The sequence below is a fragment of the Tachysurus vachellii genome, chromosome 14 (assembly GCF_030014155.1).
Source record: "Tachysurus vachellii isolate PV-2020 chromosome 14, HZAU_Pvac_v1, whole genome shotgun sequence".
Lineage (NCBI taxonomy): Eukaryota > Metazoa > Chordata > Actinopteri > Siluriformes > Bagridae > Tachysurus > Tachysurus vachellii.
Window position 1 is genome coordinate 21,509,818 of NC_083473.1, and position 23,076 is coordinate 21,532,893.

The following is a 23,076-nucleotide window of genomic DNA, read 5'->3' on the forward strand; positions in this document are numbered from 1 at the left end:
TTTGTGCTTGCAGTGTATACAAGCAGGCAAAACAACGAGGATTTCTGTCGATAATTAAATGAGTGATGCAATCTGTGTATGACTAAAACCTCTAACAATTACTCTTAATAACAGGTTAATTATTGGGGTATATGAGGTATGTCCTGATTTATAAAGATTGGTCATTAAAACCAAAGTTTTCCTCACAGAGACTGTAGATATGATACTTCACTCCTGCTAAAGGAATAACTGCAGAAAATATTCAGTTAAGTCTGATCTTATAAATGGCCAGAAGCAGATTGTTTACTAGAAGCTACATTGGACCAGTGTTGTGGGGTATGTGTGTGGCTCAGGAAAGAAAAGAGGTGCAGTTTTTTAACAGCAGAGGTTTTGCGATCTCCAGCAGATCCAAGTTTGGGTCCAGTGACCTGCCCAAGCCTTCCAGTACCATGATGGCAAACACAATGGAGGCGAAGTTGCTCTCTAGCTTCACCTGCAAACAAACATGGATGTTACAGTGAATGAATGGAATTAAGCTACATCTCGTGAAAGATGAACAGTAAAGACATCATACATTTGCTTTAACCTGTTTTTAGAACATTGAAAATAACATTTTAATTAAAGAACAATGTAGTTTCAACAAAACGTCTACTGTTTCACTAGAGGACATAAAATGTATGGATTACGTATATACACAAGTGTGGCTGATGCTTACAGTCATACCCCTTGCCCCACCTTGGACAATCTGAGTATCTCTCATTGTTTCTACTATTCATCAAACGTGTGAAACCTACAATCAGGACTGTTAAACATGTGTCGAGTCTGATCCACACTCCTTTACTCAACGAATCCTTTTAAGTCAGGACTGTGATTCACAGAACATTCAAAGGAATCAGTGAGTTCAGTGAATCAAATTCTAGATGCATGTACTGATGTGTTGATGTGACTGGATGTGAAAAATTATTCCTCATAAAAAACAGCAACATAAGAATATTTCATGACATGATCATGGCTGGAAAAGAGAACTGGTGAACTAATCTGAGCGAATTGTTTAACTGAATGGATTCAAATGAATCAAGTAAATAAAAAGACTCAGTTTGTTGTGTGTGTGTGTGTGTGTGTGTGTGTGTGTGTGTTTACATTAAAACACTTCACCTACCTTGTGGTGGATTAGCAATCCGAATACTCGTGACAACAGTTCTGACACCTGAATCTTTACAGAAAGCAAAACAGGAATCAATTCAAATGTATTTGATTCATCTAGTGATATATCATGTAAAACCTTAAGGCTGAGATTTGTGTGTAGTAGGTATGTAGTGTACCTTCCCAAGAGACAGTTTGTCTCTGACAGCGAGGTTCACCAGCTCAGCCATTTCCTTTTTGAAACGTGGCACATCCTGGCACTCATTGGCTCTGGCATGGTTTAGAATGAGCTCTGCTACACGCTCCCCCTTTCACAGATGAAAACGTCAGAAATACATTTACGTTTCTTTTGCTTTTGAGCAGAAACGTTTATCCAAAGTGACTTACACGTTAGGAAATACGAGCAAATAGAAATATCAAGCCAAGAAGAAAACAAGTACCGCTAGAGTAAAGGTGGAAGAGCAAGTGAAAGTGTAGATTCCTTTCCTTATTCTCTTTCACCAGCCCTGACACCTAACACCTCAATACCTGCTGGAGCACGACGGCTGTAAAGACAGCTCTCAGGTTACGCAGATCTCCCTCGCTCAGCTGGGCGACAATTCCGGTGTCCAGCAGCACCAGCTGTAATGGAGGAGGTGAAGGTCTCATGCTGACCACCACCGTGTCCCACAGATCCGTCAGCGTGGCTTTGTCCCGGGCCGAGACTCCCTGATCCGCCTGAACCAGGATGTTCCCTGGATGAAGATCTCCGTGGACAAAGTTATCCACAAACACCTGCACAGAATGATAAGAGTTCCATCAAGTCCATATGAGAAGATATATAAATAGGAATATATTTCGATTCGTTTAATATTAAAGTGTTAAGGTTGCTGAAATGTTTGTTTCCCTTAGTCTGTATTCACATCGTTATATTGTCTTTCATTATACTAGTCAATTCTATTTCCCAGGCAACCAAATCACAGAGGAGCTTTAATTTGCATATTTATTTAAGGGGTTCAAGCCCCAGCAGAGCCAAGCTGCCACTGCTGGGCCCTTGAGAAAGGCCCTCAACAGTCCCTGCTCCAGGGGTGCTGTATCATAGCTGCCCCTGCACTCTGACCCCAACCTCCTCAGTTGGGGTATGTGAAAAAAAGAATTTCACTGTGCTGTAATGTATATGTGGCGATAATAAAGGCTTCTATGCCCCGTTCTGTTCTGTTCTGTTAAACAAAGACACTATTTGAAGCAAAGAATGAATTAATTATATAAGCATGTTTTGATCCTCACACCATTTTCAGCAGCGTGTCCACCCCCATACGGGCAATTCTCTGCTTCACAGCCACAGAAACCTCAGATCTAAGGTAGTTTGAAATGGGTTCACTCTCCTAAAACAAAAAACACACACAAACGCACTTCAATCAAAGCCCAACATAGACTCACCATCTACTGATGTTGATCATGATAAATTTCCTGACCTCATACGTTTCAACCAGGACAGACCTTGTGACAAAAGGTCTTAGTGGTGTTGAAAACTTGACATATTCCAAGTCCTTGAAGTTGTTCTTGAACTTCTCCATGTTCCTTGCTTCAAAACGAAGGTCTATCTGCAACCAAAGTAAAGGGTTTTAACTAGATAGATGGATGGATGGATGGATGATGGATGGATGGTGTGTGTAAGAGTTTGCATGTGTATCTGGGGAAGAAGGAAGGAGTACCTGTTTAGTCATGAGCTTCTCAAATTCATCAACCACTTCGGGTAGACTGAGCCACTTGATGCCTGGTAAACAGCTGATGAGCACGCTGCCTACCTTCATCAGAATCAGGTCTATCTGAACCTGTCTCCTGATGCCAGGATGAAGCACCTGCATCCAAAAAAAGTAGGAAGACTCCAGTGACACTGCAACACTTTATCATATAATGATACTGAGTCAGCCCTGCGATGGGTTGGCACTCCATCCAGGGTGTATCCTGCCTTGATGCCCGATGACGCCTGAGATAGGCACAGGCTCCCCGTGACCCGAGGTAGTTCGGATAAGCGGTAGAAGATGAATGAATGAATGATATTGAGTCACACAGCGATTGCACAGCAGAGAGAGTAAAACAGGATGTAATAATATTTACTCACTAACTGCTCCAGTATTTAGAACATATTTAAATTTTATACTTATATAATAAAAATGTTTATTCACAAACATCGGGAGTAGAGTGTGTTTAAGTGTACCTTAATTGCCACTGGTATTAGCCCCTTAACCTCTGCATGTGGAACCTCAGCAGAACCTCCGTCTACGTTCTCGGACATCTCCACATCTCCTTTTTCTGACCCCCAGAAATATCCCAAAATGTCTCCAAAGCCTGGAACCTCCCAGGCTTCCAGCAGGTCCTCCTTTTCAAGTCCCTCTACCAGCTGCTTGAACGCCGGGTCTTTCACACTTGCGACTCGAGCCTTGGCCCGATACACCTGCGCCACACATCCTGAGCCAACAGGCTCCTTACTATCAAAGACAAAGAGCTGCCTCCATCCTTCCCCGAAGGCCCGCTTCAGACACTGCTTAGTGTGATTCCATGAATGAGGATGCACCCTGACGTGGAGCCGGGAAAAGCGGTCGCAGAACTCCTGGGAGAAGATGTCTCGTCGCGTGCTGGCCCACTGGCCAAGTTTGATAAACGTTGGACCAGATGTCTCAGTGACCCAGAGAAGGGCGTCTATCCAGCATGTGGTCCAGTGTTGGGAGAGCAGACTAAGTGGGTAGAGCAGCAAAAGAGGGCTGAATTTCAGCAGGAGGACCAAGGCACGGATGCCCAGCCTCAACACAAATATCAGTCTGTGGACCTGCACTTTGGCCAGAGACTTTTTCTCTGTAGTTCTCTGAGGAATCACTGCCTCTTGTGCTGAAGCGTACGCCATTCCACCTGCCCCCCAACATAACAATCCAACTTTGGGTATTCGAGAAAGAACATGATGGCTCTTCTTGACAAAGAAGATTCTGTACGGGACGAATCGCACAGACACCGAGACTCTGTGAATGCTACACCTGAGACTTTGGGAAAGAAGCTTTGTGCAAAATGCAGACATTTTACTGTTGTACTCGTATCGTCCTTTGGCAGCAGTTACTAGTTTGATCTATAAAGTTAGAATTTGGAGCAGATTTCACATTTGAGCTAGAAATAAAGCTCTTACAAACACAAAGGAGTAATAATAGATGAAGGTGGTTTCAAAGAACTGCATGTAAACTACTGAACCCATGAACAAAGAATAGAACATCAACTAAACAGCTTCATGCTACATCAGATCCGTTACCTATAATAGATATAACGTGTGTAATAGACGACCAATAAAATCAACTAACATGTAGATGACGTCACCACGAAACCGCACGTCTCGCGTTTATATTTTTCATTCATACTTGCTGCGTTATTTGCCCGCACTCTCCGGTGCCACCTTAAAATGCTTCCGTGTAGGTAGGTTTACATGACCGTGGAATCGCGTTCCGGTTTGCTTTCGGCTGTGTTTTGGAGAATATATTACAGATTTAGTTTCAGAAAAACGTGTGATGATGTGGTTATTTTCTTAACTTTGTCTTGCATTATATTTGCTCAATTCTAAAAGCAGCTGGATGACGTTTATTAAGGCTAAAGCTCAGAGACAGACAAACAAACAAACAAACACAAACACCACGTGGGGCCACTCCCACGTGCCCAGACTTTTATTTTATTTCATTTTATTTAAAAGATATTATTTGTTATTATACTGACACTTCCACCAAGTCACTATCATTACTGTATCCAATATTTTTTATTATTTTTTTTAAATTATGGCTGGTAGGTTTTAGTAAAGTTTTTTTCCCCACGAACAGAAGTTTACAGACTCATATTTTGTATTATATCACATAATTCCACCGAAATCTGTCTTTTTTTTGTTTTGTTTTAATTTAACTAATAAAAAAATGTGTTAGATAACTGAAAAATTATAAGAGATGTTTTTGTGATATTACTGATGAGGTATATCACACTTTCCACTATTTAGCAATGGTTTCATTACATTTAATTGAATTTTAATTGAATTGAATTGAATTGTATTTATTCTTTACTGTTTTTGATATATATTTTACATATTACAAGCTTGGTGTAATTACTTCTGATCTCTTGAAGGTGTTTGTACCCTTTTTTTTTTTTTTGACATTATTTATTTTCAATTCATAAAAAATAACGCTGGTACGTTTCCGAATTGTTCCCTGAAATATTCATAACAATATTCATTCAGTCTTGCTTTATGGTGGATTATAATATTGCAGAGTAGTTGGAGTTCCACAAAGGCAGTCTGCTGTGGTACTTCATGCGATTCATAAGATTCTTACACACCACCCCAAAAATGGACCAGCTCCCTCTTAACACAAAGCTCTTATCACTTCTCACACTGTACTTCACTCCCTCAGATCTACCAGCATGGCTCGACTGGTCCCACCATCTCTCAAGAGATAAGACTACATCAAGACTCGACATCAAGTCTCTTCTCTGTTCTGGCACCGAAGTGGTGGAATGAACTTCCCCTAGTTGTCCGAACAGCTCACAGAGTCACTGGCTCGGAGTAATCTTCATACAGACCTACCTCTTCCTGAAACACTTCAACTAGCACTTTTCCCTGTTTATTGTATGTGTAGATAAAAAAAAAAAAAAAAAAAAACCTGAACAGAGTTTTAGACCCGGTGAGTGACCCGGTGTTAATGTTATTCTCTGATAGAGACTTAAAAGCACTTGGATAAGGACGTCTGCCAAATGCCGTAAAATTTAATGCAAAAAAGAAAGGATTGGTTTACAGTAAACAATCATTTTGCCAAAGATAATTAAAGCCTTATCTATGACAATGAAGATAGCAAAACTTTTGATCTAAACCCAGACACACAACAAAAGCATGTATGGATGATCCACACCCAAGAGCATGAATTTATTTGTCCTACAGTTAAAAGACTTGAACAGACAGATTGCAGCTCATGCAGTGTGTTTCAATAAATATAGTTACAACCACCATAATCAGGTATTGATAAATGTAATAGAGTCATAAAGCTGAGATTTAACATGAGTTGTTTTCAGAATGTGACAACTAAATGGAAATTATGTTTAGGATCATGTTTCTTTTTTTTTTTAAATGTAAAACTACAGAAAATGTAAGCTCTCTAATCACCCAGACACAGTGATATATACCAGCAATAAAGCTGTAAAATCAAAAAGATGCATGTTTGCTTTCTAATAGAATTATTTTGATTTTATTTTACGATCTTCATTATCATGTTTATTTATTTATTTGTTATTTTACTATTTGGTTACTGTACCATAATTATACTGCTGTCTATATCATTTTATACTTATCGTTCCTGTACTATATACTATTGATCACGTAAAAGAAGACCAAGTCAATTTGTAATTTCCTGCATAAGAATTTGTATAATTTACACAAAATGGTGTGACAAAAAAACAGGCTTAGTAACTCAAATAACCATTCTTTGTACATCTTTAGAAATGACATTTTACACTGTACACATTGTGAATAAAAACAGAATGCAATGATGTGGAAGTTTAAACTGTTTAAACTGAGAAAATGTAGCATTTTAAGGGAAAAATAAGTTGATTTTAAATTTCATGGCATCGACACATCTCAAAAAAGTTGGGACAAGGCCATGTTTAGCACCGTGTGGCATCCCGTCTTCTTTTTATAACAGACTGCAGACATCTGGGGACTGAGGAGACAAGTTTGCTCAAGTTTAGGAATAGGAATGTTGTCCCATTCTTGTCTAATTCAGGATTCTAGTTGCTCAACTGTCTTAGGTCTTCTTTGTCGCATCTTCCTCTTTATGATGCGCCAAATGTTTTCTATGGGTGAAAGATCTGGAATGCAGGCTGCCATTTCAGTACCTGGATCCTTCTTCTACGTAGCCATGATGTTATACTGTAATTGATGCTGTATGTGGTCTGGCATTGTCATGTTGGAAAATGCAAGGTCTTCCCTGAAAGAGACGACGTCTGGATGGGAGTATATGTTGTTCTAGAACTTGGATATACCTTTCAGCATTGATGGTGCCTTTCCAGATGTGTAAGCTGCCCATGCCACCCCATACCATCATGCAACCCCATACCATCAGAGATGCAGGCTTCTGAACCGAACTGGGTTGTCCTTGTCCTCTTTAGTCCGGATGACATGGCGACCAAGTTTTCCAAAAAGAACTTCAAATTTTGATTAGTCTGACTACAGAACAGTTTTCCGCTTTTAAATGAGCCTCGGCCCAGAGAACACGACTGCGCTTCTGGATCATGTTTAGATATGGCTTCTTTTTTGACCTATAGAGTTTTAGCCGGCAACGGCGAATGGCACGGTGGATTGTGTTCACCGACAATGTTTTCTGGAAGTATTCCTGAGCCCATGTTGTGATTTCCATTGCAGTAGCATTCCTGTACTGTACTGTATGTGATGCAGTGCCGTCTAAGGGCCCGAAGATCACGGGCATCCAATATTGTTTTCCGGCCTTGACCCTTACGCACAGGGATTGTTCCAGATTCTCTGAATCTTTGCATGATATTATGCACTGTAGATGTGATGATAACTTCAAACTCTTTGCAATTTTTCTATGAGAAACTCCTTTCTGATTTTGCTCCACTATTTTTCACCGCAGTATTGGGGGAATTGGTGATCCTCTGCCCATCTTGACTTCTCAGAGACACTGCCACTCTGAGAGGCTCTTTTTGTACCCAATCATGTTGCCAGTTGACCTAATAATTTGCAAATTGGTCCTCCAGCTGTTCCTTATATGTACATTTAACCTTTCCGGCCTCATATTGCACCCTGTCCCAGCTTTTTTGGAATGTGTAGCTCTCATGAAATCCAAAATGAGCCAATATTTGGCATGACATTTCAAAATGTTCTCCCCGTGCCTCGGGGGTTTCCTCCAGGTACTCCGGTTTCCTCCCCCGGTCCAAAGACATGCATGGTAGGTTGATTGGCATCTCTGGAAAAATTGTCCATAGTGTGTGATTGCGTGAGTGAATGAGAGTGTGTGTGTGCCCTGCGATGGGTTGGCACTCCGTCCAGGGTGTATCCTGCCTTGATGCCCGATGACACCTGAGATAAGCACAGGCTCCCCGTGACCCGAGGTAGTTCGGATAAGCGGTAGAAAATGAGTGTGAGTGAGTGCAAATTATTGCATTCCTTTTTTATTCACAATTTGTACAGAGTCCCAACTTTTTTGGAATCGGGTTTGTATATAAATATATATATTCATAATAACACTCTCTGGTGTTTATAACAGTTTATAATCACATCCTCCAGTGTCATCTAAATGAGGATGAGGTTCAGACTTTTGAGTCTGGTTCCTCTCAAGGTTTCTTCCTCTTCCATCTAAGGGAGTTTTTCCTCACCACCGTCACCTCAGGATTGTTTATTAGGGATAAATTCAAATAAATTTCCATAATTTTAGTGAATTGAATTAAATAACAGCAGAGGTCAACACCAGGATTCCCTGCTGTCTGCTAAGATGAGAGATTTAATGCCACATTGGACGATAAGTGCTAGGTTTTAGCGCCCTTAAGTCCGCTTGTGTTAGCGAGTTAAAACTATGGCTACACTCAAATTTTCTTAGCCTGAATCTGGGTAAATCCGACATTCTGATAACTGGTCCTCCATCTCTTATAAAAAACAACTCTGTGGACTTTAGTCTTGATCTGGATGCTACTACGATTTTCCCCTCAGCTACCGTTAGAAATTTAGGTATCATATTCGACCCCTCACTATCCTTTGATGCCCATATTCGCAGCCTCTCCAAAACGTCTTTTTTTCATTTACAACGCATTGTCAAACTGCGACCTTTTATCTGCAGAAACGATGCTGAAACATTAGTACATGCTCTGATTACGTCCCGTCTCGATTACTGCAATTCACTCAGAGAGCAACTGCAGCTCACTCAATCTCACGTTTACAGTACATACAAAACTCGGCTGCCAGAATGTTAACCTCCAATAAAAAATCTGCCCACATCACCCCTATATTATTTGATCTTCTTCACTGGCTGCCAGTCTCATCATGTTTTTGTGTATAGTCCTGTCTTCTGTTATTATCTCATGCAGCTGCATGTGATCCTTCGTCCTGGGCAAATGTCCGACGAATATGTATATGTGTGTATATGTATGATCCTTTGTCCTGGGCAAATGTCCGACGAATATGTATGTTACACTATGTACCTTGTAAAGCGTCCTTGAGCTTGGGAAAGGCGCTATATAAATGAAACATATTATTATTTATTATTATTAAGTTTCAAGATATTTTATCCTTTTGTACCAAATTGCAAAGAATCTGCACACCGGGATTGACATGAAGATGTTTTAGACGAAAAAGCAAACACTGTCCAGTCACAGCCACAATACTCATCTCATCTCATCATTAATAAAAATCACACATTCTTCTCATTTCCTCACACACCAACACAATCAGTGTAACATATTACTACATTTAGAACAACTAATTCTACAACTAATTAGAGGAATCCTGACGCTTAAACACTGAAGCACTTGCATCAAATGAATCATAGAGATCGAGATAGAAAATCGACGTTGTAAAACGTTTTAGATGTTTAAAGGTTTGGTTGCTAGAAACAAATTTGACCAGAAGGGGCTACCAATGAGCACTGTGCTAACAATTAACTCAGTGGAAATCTTCACTACTACTGAAAGATTTATTTCCTTATCACTAAGTTTTTAAAATATATATATATATAAACTGTCACACTGAGGGTTTTTTTAGTCCTTAATGCTTTTAGGCCCATATTTTAGTTGAGATAAATAGTTTTTTAATAATAGTGGGTTAAGGGCCTTGCTCAGGGGCCCAGCAGTGGCAGCTTGGTGGATGTAGGAATCAAACTCACAACCTTCCGATTGGTAGCACAAAACTTTAACCACTAGGCTATCACATCCCACTATTTGCTTGGGAAATGATTACAAACCAGAAAATAAATAGTAAAATTAGTCAAACGTGATTGTCTTTATTTTCTCATGCCTCAAGTTTCTTCAAGTCCGACTCTGCACGTAGGCAACATTAACCCAGCTAAAGTCAACCATGTTTGAAGCATTTTCCTCTATGACAGCATTCTACACATGAATTCGTGACATCACTTTCTTCTCTGTCTTCTCTAGAGCAAACCTTCTCCATCATCTCAGCTTACGTATAGAAGAGGACAGTTATGAGGGTTGTTATATTCCTAAGCAGCAGTCGTGCTCTCACATGTCTTGGACGAAGCATTTGGTTCTCCCATTCTCTCTATAGAGGAAAACTGATGCACACAGAACTACATCACATCACATAACCAAGTCGGTTGAAGACCTACTTATTCAGGAAACACTTCAACTAGCACTTCTTTCCTTATCTTTTGCATTTAAAAAAAAACAAAAAAAAACCTTTGACTCTTTTTCATTGTAACTCTGAATAAATGTTTTAAACTCATGGTATCTTAAGTATGTAACTTAGTGATCCAGCATTAATGTATTCAATGTTAGAGATTTAAGCACTTATGTACGTCGCTCTGGATAAGGACGTCTGCCAAATGCTGTAAATGTAAATGTAAAGTCTTACCGTCAGCAATTTAATTTTACTTTTCACTGTCATTTCAGTCTATTCTTGTATTCTTGTGCACGCTACAGTACATTGTCGCTTTTAGTCTTGATGGCGCTTCCTTCATATCCACAGTTCATACTTCTAGTTCTAGTTTTTTTTGGTTGTGCTTCCACCCACAGTTTGAAAAAACAGAAGTTACACTTTATTGACCTGATGTATGCTAATTCACACTCTGCGGTGTTTATAATTCTAATCACACTCTCTATGGTGTCACCCAAATGACAATAAGTCTGGTTTTGAGTCTGGTTTCTCTCAAGGTTTCTTACCATCTTAAGGAGTTTTTCATTGTCACCGTCACCTCAGGCTTGTTCATTAGAGCTAAATAATGACAAATGGAAATAAATGTACATAAACATTTGATGCTTTGAGACAATGTCCATTGTTAAAAGTGCTATACAAATAACACTGAATTAAACTGAATTGAGGGGGCACGGTGGCTTAGTGGTTAGCACGTTCGCCTCACACCTCCAGGGTCGGGGTTCGATTCCCGCCTCCACCTTGTGTGTGTGGAGTTTGCATGTTCTCCCCGTGCCTCGGGGGTTTCCTCCGGGTACTCCGGTTTCCTCCCCCGGTCCAAAGACATGCATGGTAGGTTGATTGGCATCTCTGGAAAATTGTCCCTAGTGTGTGATTGCGTGAGTGAATGTGTGTGTGTGTGTGTGCGCCCTGTGATGGGTTGGCACTCCGTCCAGGGTGTATCCTGCCTTGATGCCCGATGACGCCTGAGATAGGCACAGGCTCCCCGTGACCCGAGGTAGTTCGGATAAGCGGTAGAAGATGAATGAATGAATGAATAAACTGAATTGAATGGATGTTCAGCTGTTGATAAGATGTTGATATATTTATGGAACAGTGTAGAAATCAATGAAACTGATCTAAAACTCAGTGTTAGTATTTAAATCTGAAGACTTCAGCAGGAAGGAATTAGGTTTATAATGAACTCAGAAATAACCCTGACCTGTTAGCTCCACTCGACTACACACTGTTGTAGAAAGGACAGTATTTATATGTCACCTAAATGAGGATGAGGTTCACTTCTGAATCTGGTTCCTCTCAAGGTTTCTTCCTCATATCATCAGTGAGTTTTTCCTCACCATCACCTCAGGCTTGACCATTAGAGATACATGTTAAAGATAAATAGTAACTTCATTTTAAACTTTAAACTTTAATCTGTTTCTATACTTCTGTAAAGCTGCTTTGAGACAATGTCAGTTGTTTAAAGCGCTGTACAATAAACTTAAAAATAGTACTTAGGGAATGTGTGTGTGTGTATATATATATATATATATACATATACACACACACACACACACACACACACACACACCGATTATATATATATATACACTCCTAATCAAGTATATAAAGATTTTTTTTTTTTCTTTGGCTGTCATTTAAGCTTTAAGCCTTGTTTTCTTTTGCTGTTAAAATAGGACACTTCATCACCAAGACAACCAGACCTCCAATCACTCGGCCAGCTGCAGATTAGTTCAGCAGTAGGGGGTGGAGGGATGATGGGAAAAGGGAGGAGGGAAAGAAGGAGAGAGAGGGGCAGAGTGGGAGGGGGGTCTTGGTGAGAAAGGAGGGAGGGGTGGGAAAAGTGCAGAGAAAGAGCATGTGAGAAAGAGAGAGAGAGAGAGGGAGAGAGAGAGAGAGAGAGAGAGAGAGTGCACAGAGAGGCAGGAGGGCGAGATAAGGTTGCTTGGGCTGAAGTCTGAAGTTGGTGGAGTTGGTGGAGTTTTTAGACTTTGCTTCAAGTTTCCTTCTCATTTCACGTTTTGGGAGGGGAATAAGAAAACCTTGGGGGGCACTCAGAGAAGAGAAGAAGATCAAGGAAAGAGTGTTTGGAAGGGGTGAAAGAAAAAGGACAAAAAAGAAGGACTGGCTGCTCCAAAAGAAAACATTGAGTGGATGTTGCCGTACTCAGTAGTGTCAGATTTCACAAAATGAAAGACCACTACAAGAGAGCTTCTGCAGGGCTCAAGCAACCAAGCCAGGTACAGCAGTGTGTGTGTGTGTGTGTGTGTGTGTGTGTGTGTGTGTGCGTGTGTGTGTGTGTGTGCGTGCATCTGAATGCTTAATAGAAAGCCTATACTGTTCAAGTTTCATCTCTTAAGTCAAAATAATACTGTGTGTACGAAAGGAGTTCATCTGTTACTCTGTAGAAGATTCATCAATGAGCACGAGCTTCTTTTCCATTCAGTCTGTGAGTGCAGACAGGGTTCAGTAAGAGGTGCCCTATCTTTTGCACTAGCTACGAAAGAGGTGTGTGTTAAATAGGTGCATTCCAGCACAAGCACATAGAGAAGAAGGTAATTGGATAAGTGAGGCGAGTCAGTTTAACCCCCAGAACAATGGTCTCTCTTTACTGCACCACTGAAAGAGATAGAGTCTGAAGAGTGGGGTAAACAGAGCAGCTGGAGCGAAGATAACTTTCATCAAGCAACACTAAATCTACCTGACGCTTCAAATTAATCAGCCAATTACCAAGAAACAGTGATTTTTACATTCAATATGTCAAAAAAACATACTTTTCTTCACTGAGTAATCAGTTAATAATACACAATAATACATATCATATTGCCGAGCTTTGTGTAGTATGGTTTATTACCCAGGGTGTACAATAGTGTCTCTTAGTGTCTAGCATTAAGAGATACATTTTTTAAACTGAACACACGTCTTGAAAGATGAATTCAAAGAGGAATAAAGCTTAATTGAATTTCTGAGCTTTTCCGGATGCCTCTCAGCTTTGTCACGGCGGCCACTGACTCATATCCATACTGCGGTTTGGATTCATGAGTCTTAAGTTTTTGACTCAACAACTTATTTAGCAAATCTTCAACATGTCTTTCAGAGTCTACATAGTATGGAATTATTGTCCGGTGACACGGTTTATTACACTTCACATCTCCAGGTGGTAGAGAATGTTTCCAGGTGAAAAAGGGATCTAAGAGAGACGGATGTCTTGTGTAGAGCAGTAAAGTCCTGTGTGTATTGTAGTGGATTTGGACAGGAGTCTGTCTGTTATGTGATTGCAGGCCTGTTTGATAGTAAAGGCTGTTTATATTGAACTCCTCTAAACTGGAGGATTACAAAAAAGATGAAGAAGCATCCATCTTACTTGATATGCTTATGAAATGTTTGTCTATTTGGAGCACAATAACAAATGCATTCCCAGTGCATTCCTATTTAATCCATTACATCTGTACTTGTTTAGCTCAGAGGCTTCTGCGAAATGATTTGAAAACAAATTTCCGAGCGAATTTCAGGCGTCACTTAAATACACGTCATGCTTTTAAAGTAATTGCTTTATTTTCACATGATTTTATTTTTTTTTTTCTTCGTGTAGTTCATTTTCACTTCTGTTTTGATGGGATTTTGTTCACATGGTTCATTTATTTCCACATGACTCAGTGATATTTTCACCCACGATTCATTTATTTCCACATCTGATTCTTTCATATTATTCATTTATTTTCATTGTGATTTTTTTTGTGATTAAAACAGTTAATTTTTCCATATAAATCTTCCCCCCATGATTCATTCAGAAGCACATGCAATTATTCCCTCGCACGAATCATTTAATTACATGACTCACTGAATCACTTAATTGAACCTGTGATTTCCCTACACGATTAACATATTTATACATGTAGACATTTTGGTTTATCAGACATTATTTACGTGATAGTTTGAGTCAATTGAGTCACACGTGATTATTTGAGTTCACTTATACAATTTCAGGACATCATAACACGCTTTTTTTTTTACATAGACACACATTACTTACAATATCATAAATGAAAAACAAGGTCTGTGTGTGTGAGTGTGTGTGTGTGTGTGTGTGTGTGTGTATGTGTATGCACAAGCACACAAGACATGATAGCCTGTTGTATGGGCTCTTGTTTGAACTCTAGATTAACGCTTGTATGAAGTGACATCTGGCCTTAATAGTGCTGATCTTCTGCATAAATACAGACCATGCATTTTGTCAGATGCTCAGTCATAGTAATTATAATGCAGTGGAACTGTACTGCTACAGTAATTCACCAGGGAGTCTTTTCACTTCGGGTCTCTTTCATGGCTTGGCTGTCTCCGTGGCAGCGCTTACAGAATGCACTGTGCTGGTGAGGGAATTCTGGCTGCTCAGGATTCCACAAGATTTCTGCCTTTTGTGCTACAGTGGTTGGGAACGGAGCACAGATGCTGTGGTCACCGCCCGCCCCCTTCCTTCACACACAACACAGACACACATACACACACTCCTTCCATTCCCTTCCTCCTTCAGCCTCGCTCTCTCCCACCCCCTGCTGCCACTAGAACCGTGCTTGCAAGCTGCTGCTATGACATGGGCCCTGTCAAGGTTCAGTGCACTTTGTAGAGCTGTTTTTTTTTTTTTTTTTTTATAAAACCCAGGATGAGAAAGAAGGGGGAGAGGAAATGGCAGTAGATTAAGTTTGTTTTCTATAGTAAGACACACTGGGATGTAAATCTCCACTCCAAATATGGTGTGACTTCGCACAATCACACTTTTTAAAGCGGTTCTTTGTGATTTTTAATCTTAAGATAAATGGAAATTTGAGGATCAGTAAAGTACCAACACGCGACAAGTCTCGCAGTGATGTCTGCCTTTGCGTGGGCGAAACACAACATATTTCAAACAATCCAATGGTGAAAGTATCTTGTACGTATATTGTAAGATGTTCTACATCCTTTAGACAGCCTTCTGTTTGTAACTAGCACTGGTTATAACTCTTCATACCAATAAACTAAATGTTTTTGTCCTTTCTTTCATTAGTATAAAAGCAAGATCGGAATGTTGTCATAGTTTCGGCTACAGAGTTCAAATCACGGGGTCCTTGAACTATCCCTTGTTCAAAGCCTTCACTTCCACAACCCTATTTTGGGAAGACTGAAGTGAGGAAAAAGCTCTGCCTTTCTAGCGTATTTAACGTAGACAACAGCATCTTCATCCATTATCTTGATGTAGTGGAGCTGAAATTTTTTCCACCACACTCTTGGCTTTTGGCTTGCTGTGCAAGACGAGTCTCTAATTTTGGAGGCCGGCTACAGCGACGTCCTGTGTAAACTAATCTTTAAAACTTGTTTGCAGTTGTTTGTGTGGTCTTATTGCAATTCATGATGGATTAATTCAATATTGTGACAATTACTGTATATACAGTAGATTGAAACGCACACTGTAGTTGTGTAAGTGCAGTAGGTTAGAGGACATTTCCTGATGGTTCAGTTCTTGGAAAATGTTTTGAAAAGATCATCATGAGGGATTCGGTGCCCATGTTTGACAAGAAAAATGGTGCCATACGTTTTTAAAAGACCTATCAAATGTATTTGATTCACTTTTTTTAAGAGTCTAAAAAAATTTAGACTCTTAGACATATGCCAAGTTTTGTGGTTCATTTCGAATCACTTTTTTTTTATCACTCTGGCTGCCTCTGTTTTATTCACTCTTGAAATGTTGATTACAAAAACTGGGGGTTGGGACGATTACAGAGACCAAAACTGTCTGTTGCTTGGTGGATCCTTGACTCCGGAAGAGCACTTTCCCAAGCTCTCGCCACGCTGGACTCCTCTGGGAACATCGCAGGGAATTGTAGGAATCTGTCTATGCTTTGAGTGCAGGGCTGGGAGCAGGGTTGCCGGTGGGAATGGTCAGGCGGAACCACAGAAGCGTGAGGGAAAACAGGAAGGGTAACTAGAGACCTGGCACAGAGTCAGCGCACAGAGAAAAGTGGCAAGAAGACACAGGGAAAAGGGAAAGAAATGTAATGATATACCACAGTCATATATGAGCTGAAAGGCTAAAATCCCAGGACGTGACTAAAACCAGCAAACTTGTCATAGTATCATATGGGGAATGCCATATGGGAAAATTTAGTCTTTTACTTCAAGTACATTTTGTTTGAGTTTTGAATTTCATGTCCTAATTCATGTCCTGGAAATCTGTTGATGTTGTTTATTCCTGCTTTAGTTACTAGTTACTCTGTACGGACATTTTAGTCTCAGTCTGTAAATAACTTGGAAAGTTAAGTATACTTGTATTCGCTCCTTCTTATTTGTCATACTTTGTGAAATTATTCAGCAATTTACGTCTTGTGCTAAATTCTTGTGTTTCAAATTCATTTTTTAATTTTGGGAATTAATAAAGTTCTCTACTCTGCAATACTCTACTCCTGTAGTCTATTATACTCTACTCTCTTCTACTATACAGTACTTAAATCTACTGTACTCACTACTGTGCTCTACTTTGTTCTATAGTACTCTACAATACTCTACTCCACTACACACTTCTGAACTCTACTTTGTTCTATACTACTCTACTTTACAATACTCTACTCCACTACACACTATTGTACTCTACTTTGTTCTATAGTACTTTACAATACTCTACTCCACTACACACTACTGTACTCTACTTTGTTCTATACTACTCTACTTTACAATACTCTACTCCACTACACACTATTGTACTCTACTTTGTTCTATAGTACTTTACAATACTCTACTCCACTACACACTACTGTACTCTACTTTGTTCTATAGTACTTTACAATACTCTACTCCACTACACACTATTGTACTCTACTTTGTTCTATAGTACTTTACAATACTCTACTCCACTACACACTACTGTACTCTACTTTGTTCTATAGTACTTTACAATACTCTACTCCACTACACACTACTGTACTCTACTTTGTTCTATAGTACTTTACAATACTCTACTCCACTACACACTATTGTACTCTATTTTGTTCTATAGTACTTTACAATACTCTACTCCACTACACACTATTGTACTCTATTTTGTTCTATAGTACTTTACAATACTCTACTCCACTACACACTATTGTACTCTACTTTGTTCTATAGTACTTTACAATACTCTACTCCACTACACACTACTGTACTCTACTTTGTTCTATACTACTCTACTTTACAATACTCTACTCCACTACACTCTATTGTACTCTATTTTGTTCTATAGTACTTTACAATACTCTACTCCACTACACACTATTGTACTCTACTTTGTTCTATAGTACTTTACAATACTCTACTCCACTACACTCTATTGTACTCTATTTTGTTCTATAGTACTTTACAATACTCTACTCCACTACACACTATTGTACTCTACTTTGTTCTATAGTACTTTACAATACTCTACTCCACTACACACTACTGTACTCTACTTTGTTCTAAACTATTCTACAATAAATACTCTGCTTTGTTCTGCAATACTCTGCAATATCCTAGGCTAATATTTTTTTCTACACTACTCTTCTATACTCTACAACACTCTACTTTGTTCTACAATTCTCTACTCTACCCTATTCTACAATAGTCTACTCTGTTCTACACTACATTACTCTACTCTACAATACTCATCTCCATTCTACTCTGCAATACTCTACAATACTCATCTCCATTCTACTCTACAATACTCTGTTCTACACTACTATACTCCATAATACTCTACTCGGTTCTACACTACTCTATAATACTTTACTCTGCACTACGTTACAATACTCTAATCGGTTCTACAGTACTCTACTCTAGAATACTCTGTTCTACACTACTCTACAATATGTCACTCTGCACTACTCTACAATACTCTACTCTACCCTATTCTACAATAGTCTACTCTGTTCTACACTACTCTACTCTACAATACTCATCTCCATTCTACTCTACAATACTCTGTTCTACTCTATCCTACAATACTCTGTTCTACACTATTCTATAATAGTTTACTCTGCACTACTCTACAATACTCTAATCTGTTCTACACTACTCTACTCCATAATACTCTACTCTATAATACTCTACTCGGTTCTACATTACTCTACAATATTCTACTCTACACTACTCAACAATACTCTGTTCTACACTACTCTATAATACTCTACTCGGTTCTACACTACTCTACTCCATAATACTCTACTCGGTTCTACACTAATATACTTTAATCTACAACACTTTACTGTTATGCACTACTCTATAATACTTTATACTACTTCCTTCTTCTACTTGCCCATCAATGCAAAGGCATCACCACTGATAAGACATTATTTGGGCCTTAGGTCAACATTATTTGTCAACAGGGTGGCACGGCTGTGCAGCCCCAAGGTCACCAGTTTAATCCTGAGCTTGATCTGTGTGGAGTTTTGCGTGATCTCTTTGTGACCGTGTGAGTTTCTTTCTGCTCTCCATTTGCCTCCCACAGCCAAAAACATGCAAGTAGGCAGACTGAATACTCTAAATTGCCCATAGTTGTGAATGTGCATGAGTCTGTGTGAGCACAGTGGACTATAATAGTCTAGAGTCCCATTTGAGGTGATTTCTCCAGCCTTGTGTCCCTTGTGGATAGACCGTGACAGTCAGTGTATCAGTGTATATAATAGTATAAAGGACAGTTCACCAACTAAAAATATCCAACCAAAAAAAGACAAGACTCACACACACTGAGAATAATCTAGCAGCTAAAGAATATCTGCTCAGTGGTCCTGATGGACAGGGTGGGTATATGTGTAGCATGTGGACTGTACACAGTATTCCAGTAACTGTATGTACTGTAAGTGACCTGTATGTAGTAAAAAGATGAAACATGGTATACAAGCTGACTGCTTACTCAGTGTGCATCTATCAGTTAGCATTACTGTAGACATTTCTGTGACTTCTCCCCTCCCCTTTATAATATGAAATTTGTTATAATGTATGTATATATATAATTACGTTACTTTTCCAACACAAAATTTTGTGTTGATGAGTCAAGTGTAAGGATCAGATGCCACTTTTCCACCAAGGCAGTTTGAGTACTGGTTCCAGTCATTAGAACCAGTTCTTTCTTTTTCGACACCCAAAGCACCGGCTCTGAACCAGGAAAAGTGGTTCTTAAGTAGCACCAAAACGTTGCTGGTCTAGACTTAAGAACCGCTTGTGTCAGGGACTGTGGGCGGGGCTACTGTTAGCGCATTTGATAATGTACCTTAAGCATACTAACGTTTATTACACTTTTACTTTACCGCAATATGATACATTATAAGCACACATGATAGTAAGTAGCTACATGCTAAGGCTACCTTTTTTCTGTGTTAATGATAAAATAATGTTATGTACTTTCCGTTATTCTCGATTGCAACCTCCGTTTATACAAATTACATCGAGCTGCAGGTACACGTTGGATTTGCCGCGTTTGGATACTAGTGTAGGTTTGCAAAGCCATGAGCATTAACAGTAAAGCAACATCCACCATTGTTGATGTTGTGTTTGTGTTTGCCGCTGCTGCGCTAATGTTACTGTGAAAGATGAGACACATACAGTGACATAAGACTTGGCACTGTGATGGCTCTCTAGCTCATGGAAAGGCAAACGGTTCTTAGAAGGCTCGCCAGTGGAACCAAATTTGAACCAGCACCAGCACTAGCTTTGAACCAGCACCCGGTTCTTTCTGGTGGAAAGGGGGCATGAGTAACTTTGACAAGAACCATAATGTGATGGTTAAACGACTGGGTCGGAAAAACTCCAAAACCGGTCTTGTGAGGTATTTGAGTATGCAGGGGTTACTACCTACCAAAGGTGGTCTAAGGAAGGACAACTAATGAACTGACAACAGGGTCATGGGTGCTGAAGACTCAGTGCTGAGCATGGGGAGTGAAGGCTAGCCTGTCAGGACCGATCCCACAGAAGAGTTACTGTGCTGAAAAACTCAATGAGATGATATGATGAAGAAACCTTGAGAGGAACCAGACTCAGAAGAGAACCTCATTATCATTTGGTGACACTGAGCAGGAAATAATGTAAACGTAAATAATGTCAGACATGAGGGCTTTCTGGGACATACTGTAAAGCGTCCAACCATTCCACATTCAGCAAACCTGAGCGACTTAAGAGGAGTGGAAGGCGACAGGATCCAAACATCCCAGTTCACCATACACAATTGTTTAATTGTGTTATTACATTAATGCTGGATAGAATAGTAAGGTGTCAGAAAAAAACATCCATTTAATCATACCTGTGCAAAACACATCAGAAGACAAAAATTTGAGGAATATACTGTACGTACATCCAGGTTGTAATAGCTTGATCAGAGCTTCATACAGTTATTTAGGAGGTTATTCTGTTTCAGTAAAAGCTTTGTGTTGGATGTAAGCCAGGTTGGTCTCTCTAAGCTACACACATAGACATAGTACGATAAAATGAAACTGAAAAAACGTTGCACTAGATAGTGGACAGTCTATTATTGAAAGAGATCAAAGGGCATAATGATCTCTACAAACGTGATCTGTAGGAATATTTCATGATTTCAGCACATTCTCTGGCTCAGTAGGGCAGAAAGGCTCTCGGATTAAAAATAAGTAGACAAGACAAGTAGACGACTTATCTTTTTTCCGGAAAGCGCCTTGATTTACTTGTCTTGACCTGTGTTCATAGCAGCTGCACGCAGAGCAAGGCTCAAACTTGTTTTGGGTTTGTAGAAAGGTCCAAACTTCGCTGTCTTCTTTTAATTTGAATATAAGTCCTTCTTTCCTGAATCATTCGTCACATTATATGGTGAACAACAAGGACAAATATAATAAGTGTGGGATGAGAGTTTTGCTGCACACAAAACCAGCCCATTGTTCTACAGTGATAGACAGCTGGACTGAGATTGAGGCATTTTCTAAAGACATCTTCCTCTTCTTTGACCTGTTGGTCCACTGGGAATTGTTACAGAATACCTTCTCACTCAGCGTAGGACATGCACATGTGTAGAGCGTAGTGAAGGCACGAGAGAAGCCGTCCTGTCTTTCTTGTTTTTTCTTTTTAACAAGATCTGCCTTTATATCATGCCATGCTGTCATTGTAACATTAAATGGTTAGTTAGGTGGACGCTAGATTTGTGTAAAAAAAAAAAAAAAAAGCCCTAAAATGAACAACCGCATATAGTCTTATTTTTTTTATTATTATTATATCCGGTATGTAGCCAGCATTTCTTTGTAACTCTATTAACAATAATTCACTCTATTCATAACAGACTAATAAATAACACATATAGACCCATTAAGTTATTGTTTGCAGTATCCAGTCAAGTTCCTGTCTGATATGAATCCTTTCCTTAACAATAGAGGTACGGGGGGTTTGCTTGAGTAGCAAGTGTGCGTTGGTGTTTTGTGTGTTTGAGCACAGACAAATGTAGGAAATGAATGTTTACCAGCAGTCTAAGTGAGTGTTTAACAAGACAGCTTTAAGAACTGGATGCTGCATTAGTTTAACCAATTAATCTTTTTTTTATTATTATTAATATAACAGAAATAATATCAAAAATAGCAAGCAGGTATAAATGATTGACATGAAGTCATGTAGAAAAATTGGGTATGTAATTAGGTACGAAACCAACAACCTACATCATCATATGATCACTCAAACATCTCTCTCTCTCTCTCTCTCTCTCTCTCTCTCTCAGTGGAATGTGCCTTTACTGACTGCTGAATGTAGAGGCACTGGGTAAAAAGTTAGTCCCCCACTGAGAGCCTCCACCAGTGCAGAAGAATAGACACACACTCCACACTCTTACACACACTCTGTTTCGATCACAGCTTTGCTACTTGTTTAGTGGTGCATGAAATTGATTGCAGAGAAAGTTTCCCCTGTGAGCCGAGGAGCACATGAACGAAGACTAAATACACAAGTCAGCTCAGTTCATGGTAGCAGAATCCTCACATGGACACAAGCGATATTATTTTTTCTCTTCCGTATCTTGTGATTGATTGTGACGGAGCAACAAATCCTCAGGATTCGCTGTAATGCTGGTATATAGTTATTTACTTGTATTTACCAAGTAGGCATGGTTCAGTTGCATATTTTAGGATATGTGGAACCTAAACTCCCCCAGTTTCTCTCTCTCTCTCTCTCTCTCTCTCTCTCTCTCTCTCGTTCTTTCTGCTGTGCAGAGGTGCATTGAGCATGATGTCATGCGTTTAGTGGGTCTTCCAGGGCTGGCCGCTGTGGACAGGCTTTATGAGAAGCAGCTGTTAGCAAGAGGAGGAGGAGGAGGAGGAGGAGGAGGGAGGCGAGATAGATAGAAAGAGAGAAATCTGGCTGCTTAACCTTTCAGAATACCAAGGAATATCATTGACAACAGCCAACATAGGCTAAATTTTGACCTTCAGCGCTCCAGCGTGCTGTCGTTTCTCCGCAAACTGACGATGACGAGCACTTACACTAGGCTTCATGCTAATGTTTTTATTATTTTAGAATAATAACCTTTGCTATAGCTGACCTAAAGACATAGAAATAACTCATCATAGTAGCACATTCATTTA

General features: G+C 39.6%; 2 protein-coding genes across 3 annotated transcripts in view; one reads left to right on the plus strand and one right to left on the minus strand.

Moving 5' to 3' along the window:
• Nucleotides 1-4,773, minus strand: part of adck2 (aarF domain containing kinase 2) — a 5,412-nt gene extending 639 nt beyond the window's left edge. Inside the window, exons 1-8 of the mRNA XM_060887446.1 lie at nucleotides 3,323-4,773; nucleotides 2,817-2,963; nucleotides 2,577-2,705; nucleotides 2,391-2,486; nucleotides 1,651-1,896; nucleotides 1,302-1,430; nucleotides 1,139-1,192; nucleotides 1-472 (exon numbers count right to left, since the gene is read on the minus strand). The exon at nucleotides 1-472 is cut by the window's left edge and continues 639 nt beyond it. Coding sequence (XP_060743429.1) covers nucleotides 329-472; nucleotides 1,139-1,192; nucleotides 1,302-1,430; nucleotides 1,651-1,896; nucleotides 2,391-2,486; nucleotides 2,577-2,705; nucleotides 2,817-2,963; nucleotides 3,323-4,174 — 1,797 coding nt within the window. The 5' untranslated portion in view covers nucleotides 4,175-4,773 and the 3' untranslated portion in view covers nucleotides 1-328. The remainder of the gene's footprint in view (nucleotides 473-1,138; nucleotides 1,193-1,301; nucleotides 1,431-1,650; nucleotides 1,897-2,390; nucleotides 2,487-2,576; nucleotides 2,706-2,816; nucleotides 2,964-3,322) is intronic.
• A 7,629-nt stretch (nucleotides 4,774-12,402) lies between these two features.
• si:dkey-82f1.1 (DENN domain-containing protein 2A) overlaps nucleotides 12,403-23,076 on the plus strand; it is a 37,901-nt gene continuing 27,227 nt past the window's right edge. The window contains exon 1 of one of the 2 annotated variants that reach the window (XM_060886960.1): nucleotides 12,403-12,747. The gene's annotated coding sequence lies outside the window, so the exon portion shown is untranslated. The remainder of the gene's footprint in view (nucleotides 12,748-23,076) is intronic. The other variant, XM_060886961.1, reaches the window with a different exon arrangement.